The 27,791-nt window shown below is 48.5% G+C and overlaps 3 protein-coding genes across 3 annotated transcripts in view; all 3 read right to left on the bottom strand.

Moving 5' to 3' along the window:
• Positions 1-203: 203 nt before the first annotated feature.
• Positions 204-11,839, bottom strand: LOC128269913 (uncharacterized). The gene is made up of 7 exons (XM_053007316.1): positions 11,322-11,839; positions 5,769-6,430; positions 3,805-4,395; positions 2,936-3,069; positions 1,140-1,459; positions 929-1,049; positions 204-861 (listed from the first exon to the last, which is right to left on the bottom strand). Exons 1-7 carry the CDS (start codon positions 11,837-11,839, stop codon positions 733-735), a joined length of 2,475 nt encoding a protein of 824 aa, XP_052863276.1. The 3' UTR covers positions 204-732.
• A 9,134-nt stretch (positions 11,840-20,973) lies between these two features.
• LOC128269912 (uncharacterized) lies at positions 20,974-21,972 on the bottom strand. Its single transcript, XM_053007315.1, has 4 exons — positions 21,801-21,972; positions 21,648-21,712; positions 21,418-21,574; positions 20,974-21,101 (listed from the first exon to the last, which is right to left on the bottom strand). Exons 1-4 carry the CDS (start codon positions 21,970-21,972, stop codon positions 20,974-20,976), a joined length of 522 nt encoding a protein of 173 aa, XP_052863275.1.
• Positions 21,973-25,754: 3,782 nt separating this feature from the next.
• Positions 25,755-27,791, bottom strand: part of LOC128269910 (serine proteinase stubble) — a 34,199-nt gene continuing 32,162 nt past the window's right edge. The window contains exons 8-9 of the mRNA XM_053007314.1: positions 25,997-26,146; positions 25,755-25,889 (exon numbers count right to left, since the gene is read on the bottom strand). Coding sequence (XP_052863274.1) covers positions 25,755-25,889; positions 25,997-26,146 — 285 coding nt within the window. The remainder of the gene's footprint in view (positions 25,890-25,996; positions 26,147-27,791) is intronic.

Here is a 27,791-nt window from a genome sequence, read left to right as displayed (position 1 = left end):
ACAAGGCTTTGTCTATCAGAACAGACGTTAGACGATCACTTCCTTTTGGCCATGCTGCGCTGTAACCCGAATCTTTATCGTAATTATTTATGCGTTGAATTCCTTCATCTGTGACATTTCGGATAACGATGTTTTCGGATAGTTAAACTATTCAAAATACCCACCTGGCCCTAACATAGGAGTTTGTGTTTTTAAACTGATGACTAGGAATGTTTTCTTTATTTCGTGGCTTTCGGTTTACACTATGTCTTCGTACTTTTATTTAAATGCGAAAGCACTGCATCTTCTCACGCATCTCAGCAAAGCTGGCATAAAATAAAAAAAGAATCGTTTCTCCCATTTTTATCCTTCAAATCCCTTCGCTAATATTTCCTACGCTAGCTACACTGTTCATCGACCGGCCTCTCTTCATCTCATTTAACAGTAAGCGATATATTTCCTGCCTGGTATTTATTGTTTTCCGTTCCCGTGTTGTTTCGTGTGTTTGTTTCGATACTTTGCGCCTCTTCTCTGCTACGCTGTGGACGTTCGGCCCCTTGGTGGGGTTTGATTCTGTACGTTACTGATTCCATTTTTCTTCGGTCACCTTCGCGCCACCCAAGGACGGGACGCGAAAATTCACCTTTGCACATTTCTTTGGACGATTTATTTGTTTGCTGTCCTTCGCAGTAACACTGCCAAAAGACCCAACTGCCCACCATCGGAACGTCCCGCTGAGCCCGCCGCCCGGTGCTAGTTCAGATGCTCGAAATAGTTTATCACCTGGCGATTTTCGACGTCCCGGATCGCGACCGCCTGTGAGCCGCACTGCAGTTTCGTGGATTTGGCTCCCGGGACCACCGTCAGCTGATGCAGTTCGATCTGCAAAATGAACCGATAACTTTCAACCGAAACTTTGGGTCCTCGTCCTCGCAAAACCTGGACTTACATCGTGTCCCACCTCGACCAGCGGATACTGCGGCAGCTCGATCGAGCCCTTCGCCAGGACGAACGAGTTGATCCACTGGCAGTCGGCGTAGACCGTCACAAAGCCCCCGCCGTTCCGTCCGCTGCAACCGTCATAAATTATCAATTAGCGAGACCGAGACCATTTTCCCCGAGCGGTCCCAGCGGAGAGCAGCGGTCGTCATCTGTCTTACCTTAGCGCTAACGAGTGCCAGTCCCCGTCGAACAGGGCCGCTTCCGGTACGGGCAGCATCTCGGAGAGGCCGTACTTCTCCTGGATCACCCGCAGCCCGCCGTGACCATCTGTCACGAAATTTATCGACAAACTTGGGCCCGTCGTTAGCTTCGAGCGCAGCGACAGGATATTGTTATTGCTTCCGGCAGCCGCCGGTGGCGAGTCCGTCGTGGGCTCTAGCTCCGGTGCCGGTGGTGCGGAATGGGCTGGACGCTGCTCAAGCCGGTGGTCACGAGTGGAGTCCCGTTGCATGCGGTGGTGGCCGTGTCGGGGATGAAGTTCATCGAAGTTCGGTTTTGGGCGCAGGTTCGGAGGTTTGTCAAAGATAAATGAAGATAAATAAACGGAATGGATGAAAAGTTCGAACCATGTGCGAAACTTTGGGTCGGTCCACACGCTAGAGTGGACAAATTCATTATTTAAACCCAGAGAAAAGCTCTTTCGTCTACGGTCGTTTCGGATGGATTTTGCGCCAATTTCATGAACCTCAACTCTAGAGTATTTAAAAAATTCGCTTTTATTTCAGTTGTATGATAGTTAATTAAGATATTATATTGGCAACCGTTGTCCCTTTTATTAGTAAAATAAATTTCTTATAAAACGCATATGTGAATAGACATTGCGCTGTATGCATTACGATCGTTATAGAACCAAAAAACAATCATCCAATCACCGTTCTCATTAGTTCCCGGAAACCGAAACCAGGCGCAACGGTTCCGAATAGTAACGTTGTTAATGAAAGAAACTTTCACGAATCACACAAATGTGAATTAGGACCGGGCGAACCACAAGCACGGCCCACAATGGGCCCAGAGAGTTCAATGATGGCTTAGTATTGAATTTAGTTGCCCCTGCAACTCTCTGATGAAAGTAGAAACTTTTTACTTTACTTTTCGATTCCGGACCCGGTGATTGGTTTTCTTGGCATCAAATCAATGCCACCGCCACAGCCACCGTTCGATCGCACGGTTCTGTTCCGGAGCCGTGGCCACAGTTTTCTCCTACGGTGGCTGTTTCGAGTGGATAGTTCATGGTGAATTTCAATTTTCTGTACCAAACTCTCCAATTTGTCACTCGAACGGGTTCCATATGTAACGTACGCTCGGTGCGGATGCCAGGAATTGCTGCGAGGAAAGCCATGATACGGTCGGAGAACATCTTCGTTAGCGAAACAATGCAAATGCGGGCGATTGATACATAGACGTTCCAACCGAAACGATAGATTTGCTTTGGGGCAAGTTCCTGCCCGAAGCATGTAGTGCAATGTTCGGCACATTTTATTGCCAGTTCTGCTCAGAAAACAGCATAAATATTTATCTTTTCTCACGCGCCCAGCTCCCGCGTATGCCGTCGACAAGGGTTCCACTCGGTTTCGCCTACTCGAGACATCGAGAAGTGCAACCAAGTCAAACGATGTTTAGCTGGTTTGTGTGCAGCAAACAATTGACCAATAGTGCCGCTTCGGCAAATAGAGCTGAGCTACGGTTGGCTGAAAGTAAAAGAACAGCGATCTGCGAGCTCGCAATAAAACTCCGACTCCGGTGCTCCGGTCTCGCTGTGTATTGATTTTGGTTACAGAGATTGCTGCTGATATGTTTGAGTTGAGAAGACAATGTTTGCCCGACCACGGCCCATGCTTCCCGGTTGGTTTGTAGAGTCAAACAATGGCAGTTGAGCAACTTGTTTGGAGTGGTTTTGGAACCCAGCTACCGGAGAACCTGCTAAATAATGTTACAACCGTTCGAATCTTACCTTAAACCGAAAGCTGACCATCAGCGTAAAGTTTTGCTCCAGCTGGTTGATCTCGTAGTTGATCCGTTCGTCGAAGCTCGCGTCCCAGTTTCTCCAGTGGTAGTCAGGTTTAAGTGCCGTCAGCAAATCGACAGTGCCTGGAACGGGTGTTGAGACACATAAAACATGTTTCCCTTTGACCTAGCCCATTGATAGTGATGACCCAACACGGGGCACTGCGACTAAGGGCTTTCGGCAGAGTTATAGTTTATGGGCATTGTTGCTTGGCCAAATTACAGAACTGAGAACAATTCCATTTCTCGAGGCGCGCAAGTCGAAACATTTAGACACAAAGTGTTTGTGTGTGCAATGAAGCGTCACAAAAGTAAGAGCAGAATGTTGCCGACCGAAAAGACGACCGAAACCCTCGTTCGGGAAGGCCACTTCAGAAACTTTCCGTCCGTCCATCGCATATTGTCGCGCCGGCCCGACATTTATCGCCCTGGCAAACTTCCGGCCGATGGAGCCAAAGAGCTCGCAAATAGTTACGGTGGTCCTCTAGCCGTCATCTGCAGGGCACATTATCACCCGGCAGCGTGCTGCCGTGTGCAAAGAAAAAAAGTATGTTGTCATAAAATCATAACAGCACCCCCATTCTCGTTGGCCTGCTTGGTGTAGGTCGGCGGCACCAGACCCCGTTTGATGAGATTGCGTTGCCATTGCTTTGCTTTTCGTGATCCACCGGCGGCCCATTCATGTTGACAACCGGACTTTTATGCGAAGTTATGACACAATCCGTACACAGTTCGCAAAACAACAACCACCACCCCGAGACGGTGGTCCGCCTTTTTATGCGTTTCACCATCATCAAACGGCGTACCGGGGTTCCTTACCTGAGCAGTCGAACAGGTTGCAGCTCCGTTGCTCGATGTTGTGCCCCTCGCAGGAAGCTCCCCCCAGGTCGTCGCGAGGAAGGCTATTGTTTTGCCGGGCTGCACTCTCGCCGGGCGGCGCCAAAGGTGTCGATGCAGTCGTCGGAAAATCCATTACCGGTTTTCCGTCCCACCCGTGGGGAGATGGTTTGTTCTTCTTCGGTTTCGATTTCACCTTTCTTTTCGACGTCACGCCACTCGCGGTCGGTGACGCGTCGTGATCGGTCGACCGGATGGAGGCGCCTGGTTGGTGGTAAAAGGTGACTGGCTGCGTACGTGTCGGCGACGCAGACGGACCGCGGTGTTCACCGATCGAAGACGTTGGCACCCCTGCGGCTGCGGTGGCCGTTACGTACCCTTTCGCTGGCTGCTGCTGGCGCTCTCGCGCGTACACGCCACGTGACGGGTTGCGAGACCGATGAGCAACCTTCCCGGGGGTAGCGGTGGCGGCTGCCGGGTCGGCGGGGAACTGCAAACAGTGGCGAAACCTTTGTTGTACGCCCTTGCCGCAAGCCACACTGCAGCCGGTGTAGTCACTCCACTCGCTCCACCCTGCCGCAGCGGAAAGTAAACGCGAGAGTAAAGGTTAACAACGGAAAAGGCTGCCTGGGCGCCGAAAAGGGCTAAACAAACGCTTCGTTCGGCGAAGATGGGTTTGCGATATGCTTTTCCTTTGTTTCCACCATCCTACCCCATTCTGTCTCGGTTTTGTTCTTTTAATTTACATTCGAGATTACAGGGGATGCGTGAGTCAACAGCGGTTCCCTAGAACGGGCCCCGGCGGCTCGAACGTGCCCCGGCGAGAGCGCCACGAATGCTAAGTAATTGAAGGCCCCATCATGGGCTGTCATTGTTGTTTAGTTTTGTGATTTACCACCATTGTCACGGATCTCGTAGCGAAAAAGACGTCTTATTTGCCGAGACATTACTATGGAAGGCGTTGCTCGCGCAAACCGACGGGCACCATCGGGACGAAATCATTCGGTTCTGCGTGCCGAAAGTGGATAGCCAAAAGCCAAAAGCCCGGTGCGTAGGATATTTACATTCAACGTGCGTTACTTAAAACGGTTCTAGCGGCCTGGCGCTCTTGGTAAGTCTAACGTTGACAAAATTGAATTAAATACACAACGTTGAATGTCGCATCCTATTTAAATGAGGCTTGTAAATTCAAGCCACTTGAAAGTAGCAGCTGTTGTGGGGAAGTGAATTTTTTTTAAGGTCTGTGCAAATTTAGAATCTTATTGGGCATTTGATTAAAGCCTTCTAACATGTGTGTCAATTTGTCTACATTTTGAACTTCATTTTAGCATTTTTGAAAATATTTACAAATTACCAAAACTGTTAATTTGGAGATGATCCCATAAGTTTTAGAGCTTAACACCTTCGAGTGAGTACATTTCCAACTTCTGACGATATTTCAATAACTTCAAACATTTATATATAGCATAGCAACACTGCTTGTTATATTATATTGTATAAGATAAAAGTATAAAATGTAAAAAAAAGTTAAATTCAAGAACAACTTGCTTCCACGAAAGAACATCAGCTTTCGGAACTACTTAGTGAAAGCTCCTGGTAAACCGACTTCATCTTGGCTGGCTCCATAGTCAAACAGTGTGCAACTTCCCATCGACGGGGGTTACCGACGGGCAACAGTTGTCGAATCGGGACGCCAGAACGCGAACGGCCTTCCGTTTTAATTGCTAGATTCTTTCAATTAGAAAGAAGTCTCTTCATTTCGTAAAGTACGCCCTCCCAGAGGTCGAGTGTCCCCCTTGGTTGAGCCGCTATGCTCTTGTAACAGTTCTCCAGCATTCTTCCATTTAATTGAACCTCAAAGCCCACCCCACCAGCGAGGGAGGCTCGTCCTTCCGCCCGCGTGCCGTGCGCCGATCGAAGTGAAAAAGGGATAATTTCCTACTTACCGAGCGCTTGCCAGAGGGCGTCCTCGAGCCTCGGGCTCCACCGTAGCAGCCCCATGTACGGGTCGACCCGCAGCTCCGTTTCGCCCGGGTCACCGACGAGCCGCCCGAAGACGATTACTGTAACCGGCAGTATCTCGTTTAGCGTGCGGCTAATCTGGCCGGCCTCGGTGCCGGTCCGGGCGTCTTCCGTGGCGTCCTGAACCGTCCGCCGGCTGGCGGGTAAATTAACACGTCCGTTTGCAAACGAGGGCCACCCTCTGTGGGTGGCAGCGGAGCCATCATCCGCACGGTTGCCTTCAAGGTTGTGCGCATCATTCGGCTTGACGGAATCATCCTCCACCGTACGTCCGGCCGTCGCTCCAGTAGCGGGATCTTCGAGGACGTTCTTCGATGAGTGGTTACCCACAGTCGTCGTCCTCGTCGTCGTCGTCGTCGGAGGTAGCGACCGTGCCGGAGCTGGCTGCGACTGGTCTCGCCGGCGCCTCCCACGGGCTGCTGTGCAGTTTAATCTTGCGGTGCTGCGGTTCATGCTGCGGATGTTCTGTTTTGGTGATGGCTGTGCGTAAGTTGGTTTACCGGTGCGTACGTGGACGTTACCTAACGATGCACTCGCCGTGGGCCGGGCCGCTGTTGGTTGGGGCGAGTACTCCGCACTGCCATTGCTGTGGACGTATTCGAGCGAGCAAAGTCAGTGTAGTTAGTTGTGAAGTTTATTCCGCATGGTGGCATTGCATGTTTTTCAGCAGGTTGTGAGTACTAATGGCCACCGATACCAATTTGCAGTCCTCCAAACGCACCAATGACTACAAGTGGAGCGACATTCTCTTCCTTCGTTCGACACTCTCCTTGCTCACGGCTTTGCCCAAATGCCCAAACAAATTTGATGGGGATCGATTGCGGGGTCCGAAGTGCTCTCGGCAGCGTAATCGAAATCGAGTCGAACGAGTGGATTACCCACCCAATTTAAATTTCGTTCAATTGCTTCCGCCAGCTCAGCCCGGCCAGCCGGGGAAATTAAATTTTCGATTGGATTTCGCACCGCATTATGATGGTGGCCGATTATTATCGGTTCAAGCTTTAAATCAACAGCGTAGATGATGTTGACTTGTGGCCGGTCAGGGTTTCATCATCGATATGTTGCGACAAGGCTAACGTTTCCGATTTTATACTCGCCGTCCAAAGGAAGTCAGAAACAGATTATGGCACATTGGCCGGAACTGATGTAAGGCATTGTTTGTAGTTTCGAATAACAGTTTTACTGGAATAACTGGAAAGCATTTTAATTTTGGACATATGGGCAAATTGTATGATAGCCGTCGGGTATTCGTTTGATTCGTTTGACGGAAAACGGGTATTCGTTTGATATGTTAAAATGCGTACCACCGCTGCCTTTTACTTTGAATTGCAATTACCGTCCCTGACATCAATGACCGATCTGTTGGTTCGTGGTCGGTTATGGGTAATCAAACGACTTGCAATTGAATTTGTTGTTTTGGTCGATGTTCAATCAATAAACAAAGTGTTTAATTTCAATACACATTGACAGTAGGGAATATTAACATGAAATACGAAACCATGCATACATTTCTCACTAAAAGCGAATCCTCCTAAAACCTCTTTTGTTTCTTCGCTTTCGTTGTTGTTACGTGATCTATTATTTTATAATAAATCATTCCAAACGATTCATGAAGCCATGGGTTTTGGCTTTCGTACAGTACGGGAGCCAAATATCAATAAACAGATCCTTTTTTACGAGGCACCACTCAGGGCCACAATTGACACATGCACTCGGCTGTAATTATGACTGTGAACTAGTGCCCGTTTTACATCACCTAGGTCGCGTCTCGCGTCGGAAGCTTTTCGCTCATTTATTCATTAAAATCTGGTGGCGGCGAGACGGAACACCTGGAGCCCTTGAGCATGTTTCACCTTGGCACTATCGTCGCTAAGTGCCAAAGAATGGTTGTTAACCGACGGAAAATTCAATTATCGTCTAGCGAGTCTCCTGCCGTTCGTTAAAGTCAGTCCAGTGAACGGAACCTCGCTAGGTTCCGTGTCGCTGCGTTCGAGTCAGGCTAGGCACCGTTGCTAGCAATTGAAAACAACCGGACCGGAACCTGCCGCCCACGCGACAGGACACCGACGGGCCGACTGTGGGATGGGAACGGTCACAGACAGGGGGGGTCAGGAGTGGAGCTACGAACGAGAGCCACACATCTCCATTTCCTGTGTCGGCATTGCGATGCCAAGGAGGGGCACGCCAACGGCCAGGAAAGGGTTCGATTCCACGGTACGTTTGGTTTGAAATTTATCTAGTCGAAAATCTAGTTAAATGTTTCGGGAATTAATTGAATATCAATTGCACCGGAGATTTATTGTCCTGGCGTGAGCTCGCTTTGGACAGCACCGTAGCGCCTCGGTAACGGGACGGGACGAGACCTCGAGCGCAGCAGTGAATGAACGACGTGCCCTACTTTAAACTGTGGAGGACCAACCAACCGGGGTTGATGTTCCCAAATTATGCGACTAATTTTGGATCTTGTTTGGACTAATCTTAAATTATGTTCTTTTTTCAATTCCATAAACTTAACAGTCGGGATAAGTAGAAGTAGTAAACTTAACAGTACTAATGAACAGTTTAAAACAATGCAATTTAAGTTGATAGAACATTTTCTATTACCGACAAAATTCCAAAGGATTGATTCCGATGCGAAGCAATAACATTTTGATATTTTAGTCATGTTTCAATTCAAATAAGTATTGTATTCTAATTGTTAAATATCGAAAGAAAAAATAACATCTAGATCAAGTTAAAGATAACATCTAGATCAAGTGAATAATGTGTTTGTAAAACACAATAAAAGTAATAAACAACGAATAAACTGCACAAAAGAATGCTCACTATTCTCATCAGTAAATTAAATTCGAATTATGCTACTACTGCCTGTCCCCACAGAGCCAATCGTTCTGCGAAAAGTAAAAGCTTCTCCGGGCAGCCGGATCTTCAACGGAGTGTTTATTGCGTACCAAACAGGAAGCCTCACAACGGAGTCCTTCCCGGACAGGGGCACAAAACCGGGCACCAAAGGGTCGACACGAGGCACCGGAAGCGAAGCGAGCAAAGCGGGAAAAGGGAAGCAAAAAACTTCCCAGACAGTCCGGTCCGGTGGGTCGAGCCATAACAAACGATTCGTCGGTCCGTCGAGCGTTGCGTGGAGACGGTTTCGTAACGTAGTTCGTACCACGAGGCTGTCGCAGCATCCCTGCGGCCCTTATTAGCATAACCACAACTAGCTGGCTCGGTTGGCTGGCACGGAGAAAGGCAAACACCTTTCCATCCGCATCACAATCGACGTGAATTAAGCAATTTCGCTCGGGCAAATATGAAACACCAGCCAACATGAAATTGGTCGCCTTTTTTGGAGTGGCCTGGCCTTGCCGGTTTGTGTCCTCCGGAGCGTGACCCAGCCTGGACCTTGAAATGAAGCATACCACAACGTAATGGGTTGAAACAGGCTCCCGCGTGTATCACCTCGTGATGGGCCACTTCACTCAACCCCCGTTCGCTGTGGCAGTGATGGATGTTGCAGGGCCCGACCCGTAAGCCCGTTTAACCCGGTCCGAACATAACCGCAGCGAGCGAACGACCCATCGCCAGTGGCGCCAAATGTTCATTTTCACTTCTCCACCTTTTTTGCTGCCGACAAACGGGAAACTGAAAGTAGTGCGAATGCCGCAACGAATCGCAAAACAATCCGCGCGAATCCGGGCGATGATAAATGGCCCGATTCATTTGCATCAACTTTTCCGCGGCCCCGGTTGGCAAGCGTTCCGTTCTGCCGAGGTGAGCATGGTGAAAATCGGAATCGGAAACACTTGTAACTCCCACCGATCGGCGCCGGCGTGGAGAAAGGCTGAAACATAAAAAAAAATGAGTAAAAAATTAACGATGGAACGTGGTTTTTCGCTCCCATTCGTTCTTCAGATAGAAAATTCCATCAGCAATCCCGAGAGGACGAAGAAACTGCACACAAAAAAAGGGTGGCCCGAATGCAAAAACCGCATCGAGCAGAGTTAAAGTATGTTCTTATTTCATCACCGTCCTGGGCGAGTTTTTGAGTTGTGTGCTACCGCGGTGTGTGTGTGTTTCGCGGAACCAAAGCGTGAAATTGCTTTCAATAAAGTTATTTCCATTGCCCGTCGTGGCCAAGGTTTTCTTACATTATTCCTGCCACCGGAACACTATTGCAATTTTTCATCACCAACGACTACACTACGACGAGCCATACCGGCGGTTGAATCGATTTTTTTTTCGTTCCCAAACGGCATGCTTATGGTAATTAAATTGCATAGCTTACGACCCCTCGGACCCGGTCACCCGCCTCGGCGACGGCGGTTTATGTAACAATCAGCCCCAGTGACCCAACGGGAGACATTCTTATCTGGAACGACTCTCGGTGCAACGGTACAGTTGACAAATGTTGAGACAAATGAAAATGGCTCCGCAGAGCATTTTTTGCTCATTATAATTGGTCGTTCGGTCCGGTTTCTGTTTCTGGGTTTGCAAGTTACGACATAACATCAACGGAACATCTGTTTCGTTTAAAATAAAACATTTGAACCATGTTACAAACATGTACCTGTACATTTCCTACGATAAACAATGTCCTATGGTTTTTGCCTGATTCTTGTTTAGAGAGTTCAGAAAATTCAAGCATCAGTTGTTTATCTCTAGCAATATTCAAACTAATAACGACTTATCAAATAATCAGATTTTATGTCATTTGTGAAGATATTTTGGAGCTCGCGTGAAGTTGAGCAAGAAATACAATAGAAGAGATCTTCCACCAAAAACGCCTGAGGGTATGCAACAGGGTATCGACGATATTCGGTGCGATCTTCTGATTTACTTCTTCTAGAAAAGTTGATAAACTGTAATTTTTCGTACTGTTCGATACAAATTCCCGGCAACAATATACAAGAACTTCAAAATGTTTATATTGAATATTTTCACATAAAAAAAGGATCTGCTATATTTTTATTGATGTACAACATTATCATTTTAAGACCGTGCAAACGATCGCATTAAAGTAGTCAACAAAAATTGTCAACCCAAAAAATAAGCAATTCGTATTACCTTTTTACAGATCACTTCTCAGAATCTACGCAACCCATCAGACTACAAATTAATTTGTCATCGTTAACTATATCTTAAGAAAAGAGCACTGAAATCGTCAAACTTTGACTCCATAGTGCGGCGGTACGAGAATAATCTACGATCGTTAGTTATTAATGGAGTTCTCGGAAAGTTTCAATCGAAAAGTGGCTCTGGCCAATCAGACACTTCCAAATGAGTCTAAATGTCTCAGTCACCAAATGTCTTGCGCTGGCTCGCGCACTTTTGTCCTTTTCTTCTAACGTCAAACTCCTTCAAGAGTTATTTTGGAATCCACAATTACTAGCGGAATGTGTACGGGTAGCATCGAGCAGTGGTTCACCTCACTCACAGCCGGTGCCGAGCATTGTTAGTCGTCCCGCAAACCCACCACCTACCTCCAAATGATGAAATAATGCTTCCAACTGTTCAGCTGCAACTGTTTGAAAAGTTCATTTCCTTTGTAGACGGTACCGGGCTCGAGGCGCACGATGAAATCGGACGCCGTTGATGATGCTGATGATGATGCTTTCCACCGCGGTTGATGATGCTGACGGTGTGCTGCCTCGGCCGCCCCCTCGGAGCGATTCAACACGCCGGCCTCCCGCAGGTTGTTCCCGTGGCCGGCGAACGCTTTGAATATCACATCACTTCGCGTCACAAGCTGTGACAGCTTCAACGTGCCACTGTCATCCACTGGCTCCGTGCCGTAGTCGTCGTCCTTGCCGTCGCTTGGCAACGGAGGTTCTTCGCAGGGTACACTACCTTCTTCACCGATGGCTACTTGGAGTAGGCTGTAGTCCTGTACCCGCAGCTCGCTGGCCTCGGTGCCGGTGCGAGGAACACCGATGAGAAGCCAAGCTCCCAGAAGGACGATTGGGAACAGGACACCCACGGCACCGCCACGCCGTTCCATTGGCCACCGGAACCCTTTGCGACTTAAAAATTGTCGTCCTTCGTGCGTTCTTCGTTCGGTTCGTACGGCGCCGTCACCGGGCTCCGTCACGATTAGCGCAACACTGTGCGGCCGCGACCGCCGCGTTACCATTTGCACGTCGTTTTGGTTGCTTTCGATACTGTGCACCATCACAACCACACCATCTCTCGACACTTGGCACCGGCTTCTCACTTAAAAGAATCCTTTTTGGCGAAGGTACGCGAAAGAAACGAGAAAAAGCATGCAAAGTGCAATAAATTTCACTTATTCGCACAGAAACACACACACACACAGTTGCGCCGTTGGCACCTGCCCGCGTCCTAGAATCCTTTCAGTGGCGCCACCGGAACACTCCGGTTTCGCCGGATGCTTTTTACAACTTCACTGGCACTTCAGCGGCAGCAGCAGCAGAAGAAAAAAGCAGCAAACTATTTTTGGTACGGGAATAATGTCACGAATTTCGGTGCCGAACGTCTTAAGTGCCTATGGCCTGCGGTGTGACCTGAGCAGAGCACGCCCGTAATCAACCGACTCCGCCGACGGGCCGACGGGTTCGGCCTGAAAATGCAAATCCTTGCCAAGGTACGTCGGCCCCTCACTTGACGGTGCTTCTGTTTCGCGTCTTTATTTCCCTCCAACTGTTGGCCACCTAAGAACGTAAAGTCGCCGACAGAGGGACGTCATGGGGACGTTTTATTTCGCAACGCAACGTGGTTTCCTCTTTTTCTTGATCGTTTTGCGGGGTTCGCTTAATGCGACTATTTATGACCGAGGCCATAATGGCACGCTTCCTCGGGCAAAGGTAGCATAAAAAAAGGAAAAACTTCCAAAAAGATAAATGGAAATCCTGTCTTCGAATAAAACCAGAACCCACTGCCAGGCCGGGAAGATGAGATGAAATAAATTTATAAACCGAGTGGCACCACCAAGATCGCCATTTCGGGTCTGTGGTTTGAGGTCGAGCAGCAAGAAGCGCATCAGCGCATGACAACTGGTTTAGGTGTTTTTCTTCCACCGAAAAAGTGCCCTCCAAAGTGTCCAAATGTGATAAGGATATGGGACAAAACCGGTCGGAGAAGTGAAATGGAATCAAATTATTGTACTCTGGTTTCGAAGAAAGCTTTCGGTTTAATTGAAATTGCTTCTCGGCTGCAGACGATGTTGGTTAAAGTGTGGATTCGCCGGGTTTTCGAGAGTGGTTCTTGGGTGGAATTATTTATGATAACGAAACAGGGCAGACCAGATGTTGATGTTGGCAGTCCCTCTGGGCTGGTTTATAGTTTCCGTGCTCCATCATAGAGTTTGGGAAAGCTGCTTCTCCTGCTACTCAATTACATTCCGATTCTGTGGGTAACAAACTGGGCACAATAATTGGTAATCTTTTCACAAGACCACCCTTTGTCCTTTGTCCCCAAAACTTTAGAGGTCCAAAAAGTCGAGTTGCACAAAAATTTCAAAAACTGGCCAAACTGAACCCCTGAATCCGAATGAGACGGTAAGTACCAATAGCCCCAATTGACCGCAATCGAGCGACTTGAGCCGTTTGCGGTTTGCCAGAGATCAGAACCGCAAAAGGTTGTCATTTTTGTCGTTACACAAATTTCACTATAACTCTAATACTGTCCAGTGCACTGCAGGAAGACCAAATTTAGTTTCACTTTAGTCGGATCAGTTCGGCGTACAAAAACCCTTCCCCGAGACCGGCTATTCGTGTTTGATGTACCGCAATTAGGCCTCGTTATGTATGGCCAAAGCAACCGGTCCGGGTTCCAGCGGCACATTAGAGTGGCTGCCACGAACTTCAAAGCGGTTTTTGAGGACACATTCCGAAACAAATGCTTTTCCGTCGAGGCAAACTTTGTGACCCTTCTGGTGGGTCCCAAATCACCGGCGGTCCAGTTTGTTGCCAATAAATAACGGCCGTGATAAGCGAACGACGAAACGGTCTTCGTTATCGACAGGAGGTTATTTTTTCGTTTCGCATGAATATTTCATAACTTCAATGAGACCCTATCGTCCATAATGAGTACCGTACCCAGGCCGGGCACCCGGAATCCGCGCACCGTATACCGTAAAACCGGAACACTAAACACTGGCCGACAAATCTTGGCAGCGATGAGATGAGAGTAAACATATCCCTCCCGGGCTCCAATCCAGCGTCCCGCCCCGCGTACGTCCGGGGTGTTTGGGTAACAAACATGAAAGGTTGTAGTGGCGGAACATTTGGTGGGTCGTAAATATTGCATGGCGCATGGCGTGCGCGGCGTCCAATGCTCGGCGGCACAAATGGCCACTCTCAGATTGGGGTTGGTTGCGAGCGCATATGTTCCGCGGCACTCCGACCAATCTCTGGTCGGCAGGGCGCAAGTGTTGGGGCAGAAAAGTTGCGCCGTTTGGAAGCTCCTCTCCGTAGTGTGCGCCTCCACCGTTGCAAAGTCTCTGGAGATCCTTCGTGATCCACCATCAGGTGTGTGTGTGCGTGGCGGGCGCCGCCTGGCAAGGGGTCGTTTTAGAAAGGGCTGGTACCGACGGTGCGAGCCATTTTTAACATTCTGCAGATACGGATCGGGTAGAATGAACCTGGCGCTGGCAGTAGCCAGCGTTGGAGATCCCGGCGGCCAGATTGGGTGACACATGCGGGCAATAAATTATGTTGTGTATGATACGTGGGCCACGGCGATATGGGCTGCAAATACAGTAATCGGGCGACAAAGACGGCAACGGTATTGACCTCAAACCAACACACCAGCGTGCCGGAATGGAGGGAGCGAAAAAAAATAATGGAAAACTAACAGCTGCTGTTCCCTATTTCCAAGAGCACAACTGCAAAATCCGGCATCGGAATGGGTCGCGGAATTAAAAAGCGTTTTTATCTTACCGCTGTCCTTCGCTCGGGACTATCCGTGCTAAGCATACCGTAAGGATGTTTTTTACCTGGTCTCGGGCCTCTTTTAACAGGTTTGATTTGATCCTGGCTGCGTGAGTCCTATTTGTTTCGTATTTATTTTCGAATTCTTTTCCAACGAATCGATCTCCACTTAACTTGTTTACGCAATCGACACAAAGTGGGCTCGTAGCTCATTGGCATGTTAAACAGTTTATAAATATTTGTTCGATTCATAGCAATAGGTCTGGCCTGGTCTTAACGGAAAAGGCAATATAAGAGGAGAACACACCCGGCAAGTCATCGCTATTTGGTATACCTTATTGCCTACATTTAGGCGGATTAGAGAATCTTGAGTAGAAGGTATGCAATAAACGTCCAATTTGTCTGGCTTTAACGCTCCTGCTGCTAAATTTAGTAACAACGTTTGACTTAAATAAGACACGCCGTGCAGAAACATTGTTTGTCGTACGCTCGATTCAACAAAGTCCTCCAACCATGAAATCCTCCAAAGCAACAACTTAAGAGTGTATGGAAAATTTATTTCGCAATAATTGATACTTTTCATTAGCAGCAAAATCCTGAGTGTTTGGCAATTATTACTGCTATTGTGACCGTTGCAAGTGGCACCCTCGACAATCACCTGCACCTGAAGTTGGCGCACTGGAACGCTGCACCTTCGCGGTGTCATCGAGAAAACTAATAGCTTCCTTATCTCACCGTTTATGCCGTGCTGCACAAGAATGCACTCCGAAACCTAGGTCTGGGTGCTTTGTCAACGTACCACGCTTAATGTCGCCGTCGCCGGATGCTTTTAAAATTAATTAACAAAATAATGTGCCTTTCGCTTCGCGAGAACCGCGGGAACCACCGTACCGCGGGTGGGTATAAGGCAGAAGCGATCCGCATGGCGAAACAAACCGGTTTGCACTTTCAATCAGCATCGTTCCCGGGCACCTCGGGAGCAGCACGGATCACTCCGAGCGCATAACGCGAAGCATAAGCAATTGCAAACACGGTGTTGGCCGCAACGGTTTCCCGAAGCATCCCACAAAAGGGGGCTCCAGAAGGCCGCCAGGGTAGGTCTAACTTTCCGAGCCCGGCGAGCTTCGTGCACTGAATCGCCAAACCGTGCGGGAAGTGAAGAAACGGATGAGCTTCTGCATGTTGTCGGGAAGCCATAAAAAAGAGGGCCTGTGGTGGAGTTCAACTGCTCTGCTTGTGGGTGGGTGCGCGACTCCTGCGCGACTCGTCACAAAATTGTCATCATTCGCATACATGAATGCAAAGATTCATTTCTCGCACCGTGCACCCGAGGTCGGCAGTAAAGTCGGTGCGATAGACAACGAAGCATTATGTTTGCTGTGGGGAGAAATTAATCCCACTCTCGGGACGGCGGAGCAATGACAAGCTTCAGCATCAGCAAATGAGAACCGCGGCGGGTCGCCTTCGGGACGGGGCACCTCGCCTGCTGAATAATCATGGCCAAGATTATCTTCTCTGCGGGAAGATCTGCGTGGCACGGGGATTAATGTTTTACATGCGGCTAACGGTAGCAAGCAGCACGCCAACGGACGACAAATCGTCGCTCGCTTTGCTTTGCTTTGCTGTGGCCACACAAGCATACAGCAATTAAATTTATTCGAAAGCGCTTCGCTTGAAAAGCCATCAGTTTTAAATTATGTTGCAGCATTCATCATGTGTTCATTAGCATGCGACTCTGTACGATGCGAATTAAGTGATTTATTCAAACGGATTTTTTTGGGCTTGTTTGCCAAACACACAGCTCGATCTGTGCCCAGAGAAGCAAACAAAGTGTTTGTTTTGGTTTTAAAGAAACGTATTCTACCTTTGTGAGAAACGTTAAAGGCATTCCGCGGAAATTTATGCTGATGAGCCTCTTTTAATCATGGAACGATCACAAAACTTTTCAACGACCCATCAAACGAAAGTGATTGAAAAGTTTGTAATGTTTGACGCTTTCAATAGCCATCCTTCCAAAAGCTTCGGCCCGAACGAGAGTGATTAAAACCTCGCCCCGGAATCGACCCGAAATCTCATCTCGGCCCCGGCAAGGATCGAAGTTAAACGATAGCATAAATAAAGGCTAATCACCGCCGGCCCTGTGTTTGAGTGTCCCGACCGATCACCGTGTTGATCCTTACAATTCCGTCCCGGATTCGTGCCGCTGGCCAGCGAACCGACAAAAAGGGATTTGTTTTATGAATTAGAACGAAGAACTTTCTGTCTCCGATATTTCCCGGCCTGGCCGGCTGTGCGAAAGTGTGAAAACGGTCGGGTCGGGCGGTCGGGCTAGCAGCTATTTGAATTTAAAGTTTCCGTCGAACACTTAATGAAGAGCAAATTCAATTTACATTCCGTACATTTTGCCAGCCCTCCATTCCGGGACGTGCCGAAAACGGCGACGACGACGTCCCGGATGCGGCGGAGCGGGAAAATGCTTAGCCATTTTTTCATCCTCACTTGTTAGAGCTTCCGGTTAAAGCATTCTTCCCACTGCGAGGATATCCAGGGCTTCGACCATGTCAATGATGAGCAGCGCATTGTAGGAGAGAAAAAAACGAAGCCCCATGCGGATAGTGTTTCGCTCGCTTCGGGCGCGCTCCGAACAAAATTTCCATTGCAAATGAGGCTGGTACGTGGCTGTGGCGTGGCAAGAGATTTTGTATGTCCTTCAGACCGGGCGTACCGGTCCGGATGGCGGCAGATTCATGATTCCGAATACCGAATTGGTTCTATTTGATCTCGCTTGACGCGGGCGAAGCGAAGGACGAAAACCGGAAACAATATATAAAAGGCTGCCCTGAAAAAGGGGTTTGACGAAATTCTGTCCCCACATCCTGCTCACCATTATCGCCATCATCGTCGCCAGCTGATTGTCATCATCATCGTTCGCCGTTCGTTGTAGGGCCGATTGATAACTTTCCACCTTCTTCAGCTCGCCGTCAGTGCAAACATCAATTAAGCAACCGTTCTGACGGGAGGGTCCTTTTTTCGGGCAACCGAAAATGGGTCTGAAGAGGCCTTTTAATTCAACACACCGTTTGAGGGGCTGCTTTTTACGGGTAGCCAAAGTTTCCCCGGTAACCCCGGTCGTGGGACCTTAGACCTTCATTAGTCTTTTAACAAGCGGACTGACGTGTGCTAATGAAAGTCACGGGTCGTGGTGCCTGTGTTTAGATATTCTCAAGAGGCTGCTGTTACTGTTCGAACCAGCGCGTGGCCGGTGTCATTGATATCCCCATCAAAAAGTGGGACACACGATGGTAAAATATTCAATTTTAAATTGAAGCAAAAAACTTTAATTTGGGTGGTAGTATATCATCTACTTTAGCACATTCAAACCTTGACATCGTTTTTACATTAATGTGCAAGAACAGGGGTGATAAACGCACGACGCTGTTTGGTGTTGCTGCAAAATTGCCTCACGATGCCGTAAGAAAACGATGTGTTGTTTGATGTGTTAAAAACACTTTAAAGCCCTTGTTTGTCGGTTGCTATAAAAATGTGATTATTCCAAGAACGTACGAAGAAAGAAGCGTCCACCCTAACCCCTAAGCTCGCAGAACGAACCACGTAATCCAATTGTTCCACCAAATACCGACTTATGATAATACTTTGATTGAATGTCACGCACGGTAACCGGCAAACTTATTAAGCTAGGCTAAGCTTATTCCGGCCGGTTGTGTACTTGGCTTGCTGGGCGGAAAGATCAAACAAGTTGGTTGATCCGTCCGACAAGCCGCTTCGAAATTACTTTTTATCGGCACATTTGGGGAAACCCAAACACATACATGAACATGACAAGCATCGGCGAGGTTCCGTAATGTAATTTGATTTTTTTTTGTTCAAAGAGTCGAGTGAACCGACGCTTCTAACAAGAAGCGCGAACTTTGGTGGAAAAAGTCAATTAACGCATTTTAGGTAGGTTGAATAATTAATATGTTTTCACATATTTTTTTTGTATCAAATTCGGAGAAGCGTTTAAACGCAAAATTGTGTTAAGTCCCGAAATCGGTACCGTAAGCTTTAAGCATTGCATGACTCATCTTGTACCATATCGAAGATCGTGAGAAGCACTTGAGGACAACGCCTGGCGAAGGGCAATTTTTGCGAAATACCATCCATAATCACCGGGAACCGTGTGAGTACACGAAGGTGCCATGTCAGAGTGTGACATTTTTCCAATTACTGTCGGCTGTCTGGAGCAGCGTGTTGCTGGCAAACTGAAGCTCTACACACTGTCGGTGGCTTTTCCGATAAACCGCCGGCATATCCCGCTGATCACACGTCTTCCGCATCCGGTTCCGGGATATTCGCCGCCGAAAAAAAAAACGGAAATAAAACACCATCACCAGCAACACGCACCGCACGGCGAGGACAAACACTCCAGCTGTCGTAGAGCGCAAATGGATTTAGTGGCAGCAACGGCCTCGGTTTCCACGTACTCCTCGTGGAGTTTGGTTTCGTCACACCACATCAACACTCGAACGGGAGAATCAAACCCACCACTGACCACCACTTCCGCCACTCGAACAGGCCAGCTTTCAGACACTCCGGCTTCGAACGGATCGAGTAACGCTTTTGCTGTGCATATTTGAAAAACCACAGTCACTCCAAAATGGCCCAAAAGTCTTACTCACGAATAACACGGTTGGTTTACTTCGATGTTTACTTTGTTTATTATAACCACGCTTAGCGTTGCACCATATTTTCGATGAACGGTAGGCCACTTCTTGGGCAGGATCCGATTCGCACGACGCGTTGCTTGCTACTGCGGCTCGTGGCCGACTACGGACCGTTCTATATAGCACTGTGATCCTGTCGAGATGAGCATCGTACTGAGAGCAAACGAACTCGCACCCGAGAGTCGCTCCGACGTTCCGATAGTGAGATGCTGTGAGCTTGCACGCGTGGATTCTCACCCGATCCATCTCGGTTCGGCTCGGCCAACGGCTCGGGCAACGATTGGGACGATAAACAAAGACACGAAACGTTGAATCACGTGCTATGCTCTGGTTATGCTCTCGCCATCATTGGCCACCTGCGGCTCCCCACCCAGGTGCCGCTAACCAGCACCTCGTCCTTGGCTGGCGCAGTAAGTTTGAGCGCAAAATTTTGCTTCTCTTTTCTGTTTCGGGACGAAGACCAGCGTCCAAACGTTGCATAGCGACCACCGAATTCCTTGCATAGCAACGAAACGGCTCCACACGCGGCCGGCGCTCGGTATGTAGTACGAAGGACGGGGACAACCGAAACGGCTGTCGCTCGTTAGCCTCTTGCTGGCTTCCGTCCCGGTTGTGATCAACCTCATCAGCGCCACGCTGGCGACGTTCAGCTCTTTTGTCTGCCGTCGCGGGGATGCAATGCGGGATACCGATCCTGGAGACGAACGCACAAAAAAACTCGCGTCTTGCGAGATTCATAGCAATGCCTCGGTGGACACATGTTTTTTAGGCGACACGCTACACGCTACTAACTCATATCACCGGTTGTTAGCGGTAACCGGTGATGCCAGGGTATTGTTTTTGGTTCGCTTTCGACCGCGCACCAAAATGGTCGCGTAAACAGGACGCGATATACTTGGAGGTGGTCGTTGTGTGTGTGAACGAAAGTCCCACAAAACATGGGCCTCGGAGTCGTTGTGAAGGCTGTAAGAACAAAGTGCTTAAAATTATGCTTTTAAGAAGAGTATGCTAGGCGCAACGACTGTAATGTCGAGCTTTGAGTGAATAACTAGGCGTCTCCATCGAACCAAATTTACTTTTCAATATTCAAATAATTCAATGTACAATACCTGCCGGAAACGTTTGATGTGAGGGTATGCGTTTTGAACGCAAATTGCACAATAACCGAAAACATTTCACTCATTTATTTATAAATTACTCAACTGCACCATTAATCCTGTGCTTAATTTAGGTCCTGTGCACCTTTCTTTCCTTTCGTAGATCTGCATCTGACACGGTAGTTCATTAACGTTCGTCTTCCATGTGCATCCCGAACGCTGCTGATAACTGTTACACTTTATTGATTTACCGATGACGCATACGGCAGAATAGATTCTTCACAGCACGGGCCCTACAGCGAATGCCACAAACACACCACCACTCGAGCCAAATCGAGCCATTTGCGCCCAGGTCCGCCAGGGCTTGGTCCTGGCTTTACAGGCATCAGGCCGCGCCTAGGACGAGGGATTTGGCCGTCATCTTCAGGGTATAAATCCTTCCACGCGCAGGCAGCAAAGGCAGCAGCAGTCGACAGCATCCCGGTCGGCCCACTCCAGGCCGATGGCGTCATGGGCTCCCTTCATCACCCAAAGCTCTAGGCTGTAGTACACTGCGCCGTTCAACGGGAGGTGTCCGGTTTCGGCGTAGATGATGAAGTTAAATCGGAGGTAAATATCGTTGGTAAATAGACGGCTTTTCCTAACAATGAAGCGGGCATTATATGCCAGAGAAGGGCCCACAATCCTGCCTGGCGCTTCGAGGATACCGTTGAGTGTTGCAAAATTAGTGTTGGCGATTAGAGGTTAATCGTAGCTTTAAGCATGCAGCATCTCGGACGTTGTTTATGGTTGCTTCACTGTTTAGTCAGTCGCTACCTTTGGCATGCAGCACTGTTTCGAGAACGTTGGAATGATGGATTGACCTACCGCAGAATAGGACCAGGACAAGGGCCCACACAGAGAACGGCACGTATTTTGCATCTCCGGTTCGGAATGTGTTCCACACAGTCAGCCACATATAGAAGCAGAATATGAATCGAATCCACAGGTATGCCATGTACGCCTTCAGCAACGTCGTCTTCCGCTGTGAAGAAAATCGTTAAACGAGTTCTTATTATGGGAAGACTACAAGGCTTCTTTTGGTCCATGGTTCCTACCATTGTGACAGCTCCCAGCATCAGCAGCGACATGAAGCAATCCAGCGCACTTGCGGTGACCAGAGCTGTGTAGGTGACTGCAAATATAGAGAATGCTCACTCGTTTGTCTCCGTCGATATAGTCAATCGAAAACCCGAATGCTAAACACTCACTAACATTGCACGTTTGTTCTTCTGCCCGCTCGGATCCGCTTTCGGTAGCACAATCAGATTTGCCGATCAACCTGCTTATGCCACCGGCGTTCAGGATGGCGCAGTACGCGAGGTACAAGTGGCAGAGGGCATAAAACCAGCACAACACCTTATATGTCACAGCGGAACACATTTTACATCCACCAACTTACTGTCGCGCTTTTCGGTGTCGAGCTCAAATCGCGCTTCCCGTTGGAAGTCAAACACTTCAAACTCTTCAGACCACCGGACGAGCACTGCGTGGCGTGGTAGCGCCCACAAACACCGGGCAGCAGCTCAATCCAACCCTGCACCATATGGTATCGTTCCGCCAGCGCCTTGGAATCGGCGGCCCGGCCACATTAGCGTGAACTACGAGACACATATCTCCTTCGACGGTTGGATGTTGTTTATGCGATTACCGCGCGCAACACGAAAATGGCCATCACCCGGGGGTTGCGCCGAAGGAGGACCGATTTGGGAATTGGGTAAATCAACGCGTATTAAGAATTATGTAAACAGCACCAACCAAGCAAACAATGGACGGGTTGCTCGCTGGATTGGCAACTCCCAGTCTAACGATGGTTTCGGGGGCGATAAATCGAACGTGACTGATGGCAGGTTCGATGACGCCTTTGTAAACCCTATCCAGCTTTCCATCTATTTTTCCGGATTAACACGTTCAAAACGGATGGCTTTATATTTGATTTGTACAGCATCGCAAGCAATCTTTCGAAATGGTTCAATGTGAGCTAACAAGGGCGGGTGGATCTGCAGTTATGTTTGGTTCAAAATAAGGGAAACGTGGGAAATTGCGGCAGGTCAGTAAATGAGCGAAGGGCTGGAAGGGTATTAGAACTGAAGAAACTTTTAGTGCGCCTTAGGCTAAGCAGTAATAATTAAGGAAATGGCGTGCGCATCCTCTAAAACTGGCTTTCCCGTAGATAATACGTATGCGCTGCACCGATTTATCGGTTGCTACCTGAACGATGTCACTTCGAATCCTGACAGTGCGTCAAGTTGAGGGCACATCCGTGCCAATTCCTACTGGAGCATTTTATTGAATAGGTTTATCCACAAGTTCTACAGACCGAAATCGATTGAATAGTTGTTTACACTATTATAAATTGTCCTAAGTAGCCTCCGAAGACAGGTTGTGGTTAATGGAAAGTTTTAATTTTGGTGGCGATACCACTTCTACATATTCAAGTTGTCCGTGCCATGGCGTCCAAATGGCGGACCTTCGCACCCTGCAACGTCCCTTTTTACTTTTACATAATCGATTGATTGAACAACACCAATCCGAACTCGACAATCTCATTTACGATGGCAACTGAAACAATGTTTTTGTAATGACGTCGGGTGGCAACCTTTTCCGAACCCAACCTAGGGGAACCGCAGGAATCCGGCGAAGACAAAATGAACCACCGGCAGTCGAACAATTTAAACCATTTCCTTCGCCCGGTGGTTTCCGCCGGGAGGAAACGGAGTCTGCCGGCCCCGCCCGACTTCCGCTCGACTAGACCTACCGGACCCGGCATGGGTAACCGCTCGTTCCCGTTGAAGCTGTTTTACTGCATTCCGGCTGGCAGGGCATGGGACTGTGTCCACGTCTAGGCGTGTGGTGCGGTTGCTGCAATATTGCAAAACCCCTAAACCGCTACAATAAGCAATAACGACTTAACAATCTTTACCCTATGCCATCCGTTCGCAATCGCGCAATGGTGGGCGCAGGCTGGCTGGCGGCGAAAGCGTGGGCCCCTTGCCCCGTATCGCTTGTCTGGCCACTGACATGACGTTTGGGAGCGAGACACAGACACAGTCTTGATCGGCCTCTATCCGGCGCGGTGGCTGGCAGCACCTTAAAGCACACCCCACACAGGGGCAATTCGAGAAAGCGATGCCGGCAACGTGTTTGACAGTGCCTGATGCTGGCAGGCTCCAGTGGCGGCGTAGCATAAAAACAATTTCCCTCTGCCGGATGCCGTCACATTTCCGCCCTACCGCGGCGCTGGGTACAGCTGATCAGGATGGACGAGGTCTGGCTCGTTGCCAACCGGCACCCGGCGACCGGAATAACGATGGTAAAACCGTTTTATTACCTTTTCTTCCAGCCCGAGCCTGGGGGCGGAATCAGCTTCCTAATTGTGGGGCCACCCGACCCCGGGAAAGGGGCCAGCTTCCTTGGGACTGTGTGAGGTCTGAAAACCCTGATTTGGGAACCAAAGAACGAACACCGCGAGCGGACGGAACTCCGACGTGCCGAATCATAATGCAATTCGATTTTCATCCTTTGCCATAATCTTTACCATAAAAAGGCACACAGAAACGAATCAACTCGCTGGGGGCGCACAGAGGACGGACTTTTTCCATCCGTTTGTTTTTCCGAGCAACTCATGTGAGTGGTGGACTTGGGAAAATGTCGGAAAACAAGTGTGACGACTAATAAATTATGGCCGCTTTCTGCAAGTAGCACTTGCGCTTCGTTAACTCGCCTTCGAGGAATGAATAATGGTTCGTGTTATGAAAAGTTCTGCCGAAAAACATTGGAATGTTTGTGTGTGGGAAAACGAATGTATGTGCCTTCCAGTGCACTCTGAATGGTTAGTGAAGCTTTTCGCATTTGTTTGTCGTGAGTGAGTGAGTGAAAAACAAGGAAAAATTATTGCCTCTAGTCTGCCAATCAATCTTTGCTGTCTCTAAGCCGTCTGGCACGAAGAGTGCTTTTGGAGTCGCCGATTGACACTTGTTCGCCCAATCGGTAGAGTGTTAACAGTGACCCTACGAACAATGCAGGTGACCTTTTCTTTCTTTGCCACAGGTGGCCGTGTGCGTTGGCTGCAAGTGGTGATGATGAAAACAACAGCCCGGTTCTTTGGAAACATAAATATTACTTTTCGTTTCGTTTACTACTTGGTCAAAGGACAGAGCGATAAATACACCGGATCAAGGGGGGATAATAATATTAATAATAGCAGTAATAATAATAATAATCGCAAAAATAATAATAATAATAATCAGCTATTAACAGGGGCATCCTTCTGGCGCGATAGTTAACAATAGGGTCGGCGATATGTAATAGCATAGCGACCCGTTTTTGCGTGCGAAGGAAACGGTTTCCTATTCCTAATACAAATAAGTTTAGTATTAGCTTAGTTTGCGCAATGGAACGAGCACTTCCTAATGGCCAAACGCAGCCAGTACACGCCTGACCATCTGGCCACCGAGTTATGTACAAATTGCTAGGCGGGATCGCTAGTGCCATTCGTTCCCGGTACCGATATCGATGCTTTGCTATGCCTGAGTATACAAACGTATTTAAATATATTTACCTCCCATACGGTTTAAAGTGCCAACTTTCCCTATCGGCAACACTCTACAGCGCCTATGTACAGTAGCTAACTTTTCGCTAAAAGGTTCCGGGCAAGAAGTGCGTTGATAGTGGTTCACGGCGGTTCTCCGTCATCTTTAACTTTCGTAACATTCGTATTGCTTGTAGGCGATGGGTTAAGTGAATATACAAAAAACGTACCATCATTGGCAGTGCTGCGTTATCTCGTACCTTGTCGAGTTTCTTATTACATTCTGAATATCGTCCAGTTCTTTGCTCTACTTCCTATCGCTTCGTTCTTTTTCCGTTTTCTCCTTTCTGGCCGAGCTCTTTTCCGTGTTACGCTTTCTTCCCTTCTTCGGCGGCTTTCTCCTGCGCGTCGGATCGCCTTATAGGTCGCGGCTCGGTATGTACACATTGTTTGCTATAAATTTTCGCATGCACACACTTACACACACACACACTCAGGAACACGTATTGCCGTTGTTGTTTTTGTTTAAAGCCAGCAATGGTTGGTTATCTTCTACAGCCATTTTAACGATCCTTTTTTTCTGGCACACACTCACGCACACACACACAGACGCACTGGTTCCTGACGGTGGTTATCACAGGACGGTTTCCATGATCCACGGTACAAACTTCGATATTCGCGTGCAGACACCGGGCAGGTTCGCTTCGGCGCACCCGATGCCCCAGGAGATGATGCCGGCCAGAAAGTAGTGGCCGTCCTTACCTTTCACCTGCAAGAAAAGCAGTTCCGGAGAGCGGATCGCAACAATGAGCGTAAGGAGCTGCGGGTTTATGCTTTCGACAGCGATTTAAGCGCTTGGCGATTGGCAACACTCACCTGCAGAGGGCCGCCGGAGTCGCCCTGGCACGAATCCTGCCCGCCGGTGTCGTGGCCAGCGCAGAGGAAAATGTCCGGAATAAACTCGTGGCGGCCGGCGCGCAAGAACATCGATTTGCACCGGTCGTTGCTCACTATCGGCACGGACACCTAGTGGCGTGGGAAAAGAGCAAAGAACGAGAAAACGGTGAGTGGGAAATAATGGGCGGCCGAATGGTTTTTCCATGAATAATAAGCAGCCTCCATAATTCATGCAAGGTTGGGTGGGACCGGCTATGATTCATGGAATGCCGCGCGCAGCCAAACCGGCAGCAGCGACAGCGCGGGGAACCGTTAGCCCGTGGAACCGGGCCACGGGCTAACGAGAAAATGAATGAAGCTACCAACTGTTCCGAACGGCGAAATAAATATTCCACCACGCGCCCACCGTCGTGCCACTTGGAAGCCGGAATTCAACAGGCTTTCCGGTGGTCAGAGGAAGTGCCGGGCATCAGAATGCAATTTCATGGTAAATAAAATATGGTTTTTGATTTAAACGATTGATGAGGGGGGGAAAATATATCTGAAGCAAACTGCAGTAATTAGAGTAACTTCGCCGCAAATGTTGGATCTTTTGTGACAATCGCAGAAGTTTACGCTGACTTCAGCTTCGAATTTTGGTTGTGTTCCCTTGAACGGTATCGCGGTTATCGCTTTCCTTTTTACGGGACATCAAAGCGGTGGCTTTCGCTAAATGATCAAACCCAAACTATTACAGACCAATTAATTACCAATGAACCACCGAACCGACCGAAACCGGTTAGTGGTCAACATGGAGGCGCATGGTGCTTCATCATCCGCCAAATTTGCGGAACGACCCCGTGGGTCGTTAATGGGGGTCGCACAAACCGCACCTAATCTACTTCAGTCTGAATAAATGCTTCGCTTTATTAGTATTTTTGGGGTCGCTAATAAGTTTAAGCATTGTCCGTATTCCGGGGGATATTTGATAAGTGTTATCCCTAAATCCTAAGCATCGTCTGGTGACCTGGAGCTGAGCTGAGCTAGCACACGTTAGAAATACATTATCATGTTGTAAAACGTGAATATAAAGGCGTATAAGTTAATGAACATATAGATAATTTCGTTAATTTGAATGATGTAGATCTTATATTTTAAACGTGGTAAAAGACTCATATTATGTTTGTCTTCAAAGTAATTGCATTAACATTCGACGAGTGGTTTTCGTTTGCCACCAAATCATGCCAGAACATTGTATTGCAAACGAGCCCGCCTCTGTTTTCGACTCATTAAGTTTAGAGCCGATTATCGGATTATGTTCTTAGATCGCATTCAGCAACCGAACCGGATCTCGGATACCATCTGTGGCGCTTAAACCGGCTGAGCAAATAAAAATCGGACGACACACAGAGATATCAAATTAGCAGCACGAGAAAGCAAATAAAGACCCGTGCTAACACCCGTGAGCAAGGGCTAAGCTGAACGGATTATTCAGATCTTCTTCCCGAGCCAGGTGTCGCTTTCGACAGGCCGGCAGCCACCCTCGGTCCTTGAATATGAAGCTGAACCCGGATCACATCGTATCCATCTCGCATCGTGCTCATCAAACCGGTGGCAGGCCGCACGGATTTAATCCGCATCCGCTCCGGCATCCCGACCTAAGGCTCGGCTTCTCGGGGTGGTCGAATGGCAAAAGTTTTCAACCCAACGCAACGTGAGCATCAACCACCTGTCTGTTGCGCGAAAAAGCGAAAGCATCGTGCCAGTTGGCCAAGAGCGGCTGGCTTTGAAAGAT

This window comes from Anopheles cruzii, chromosome 3 (assembly GCF_943734635.1).
Source record: "Anopheles cruzii chromosome 3, idAnoCruzAS_RS32_06, whole genome shotgun sequence".
In the NCBI taxonomy this organism is placed as follows: domain Eukaryota; kingdom Metazoa; phylum Arthropoda; class Insecta; order Diptera; family Culicidae; genus Anopheles; species Anopheles cruzii.
Note: the sequence above shows the minus strand (reverse complement) of the source record. Positions and strands in the feature narration are given on the sequence as shown.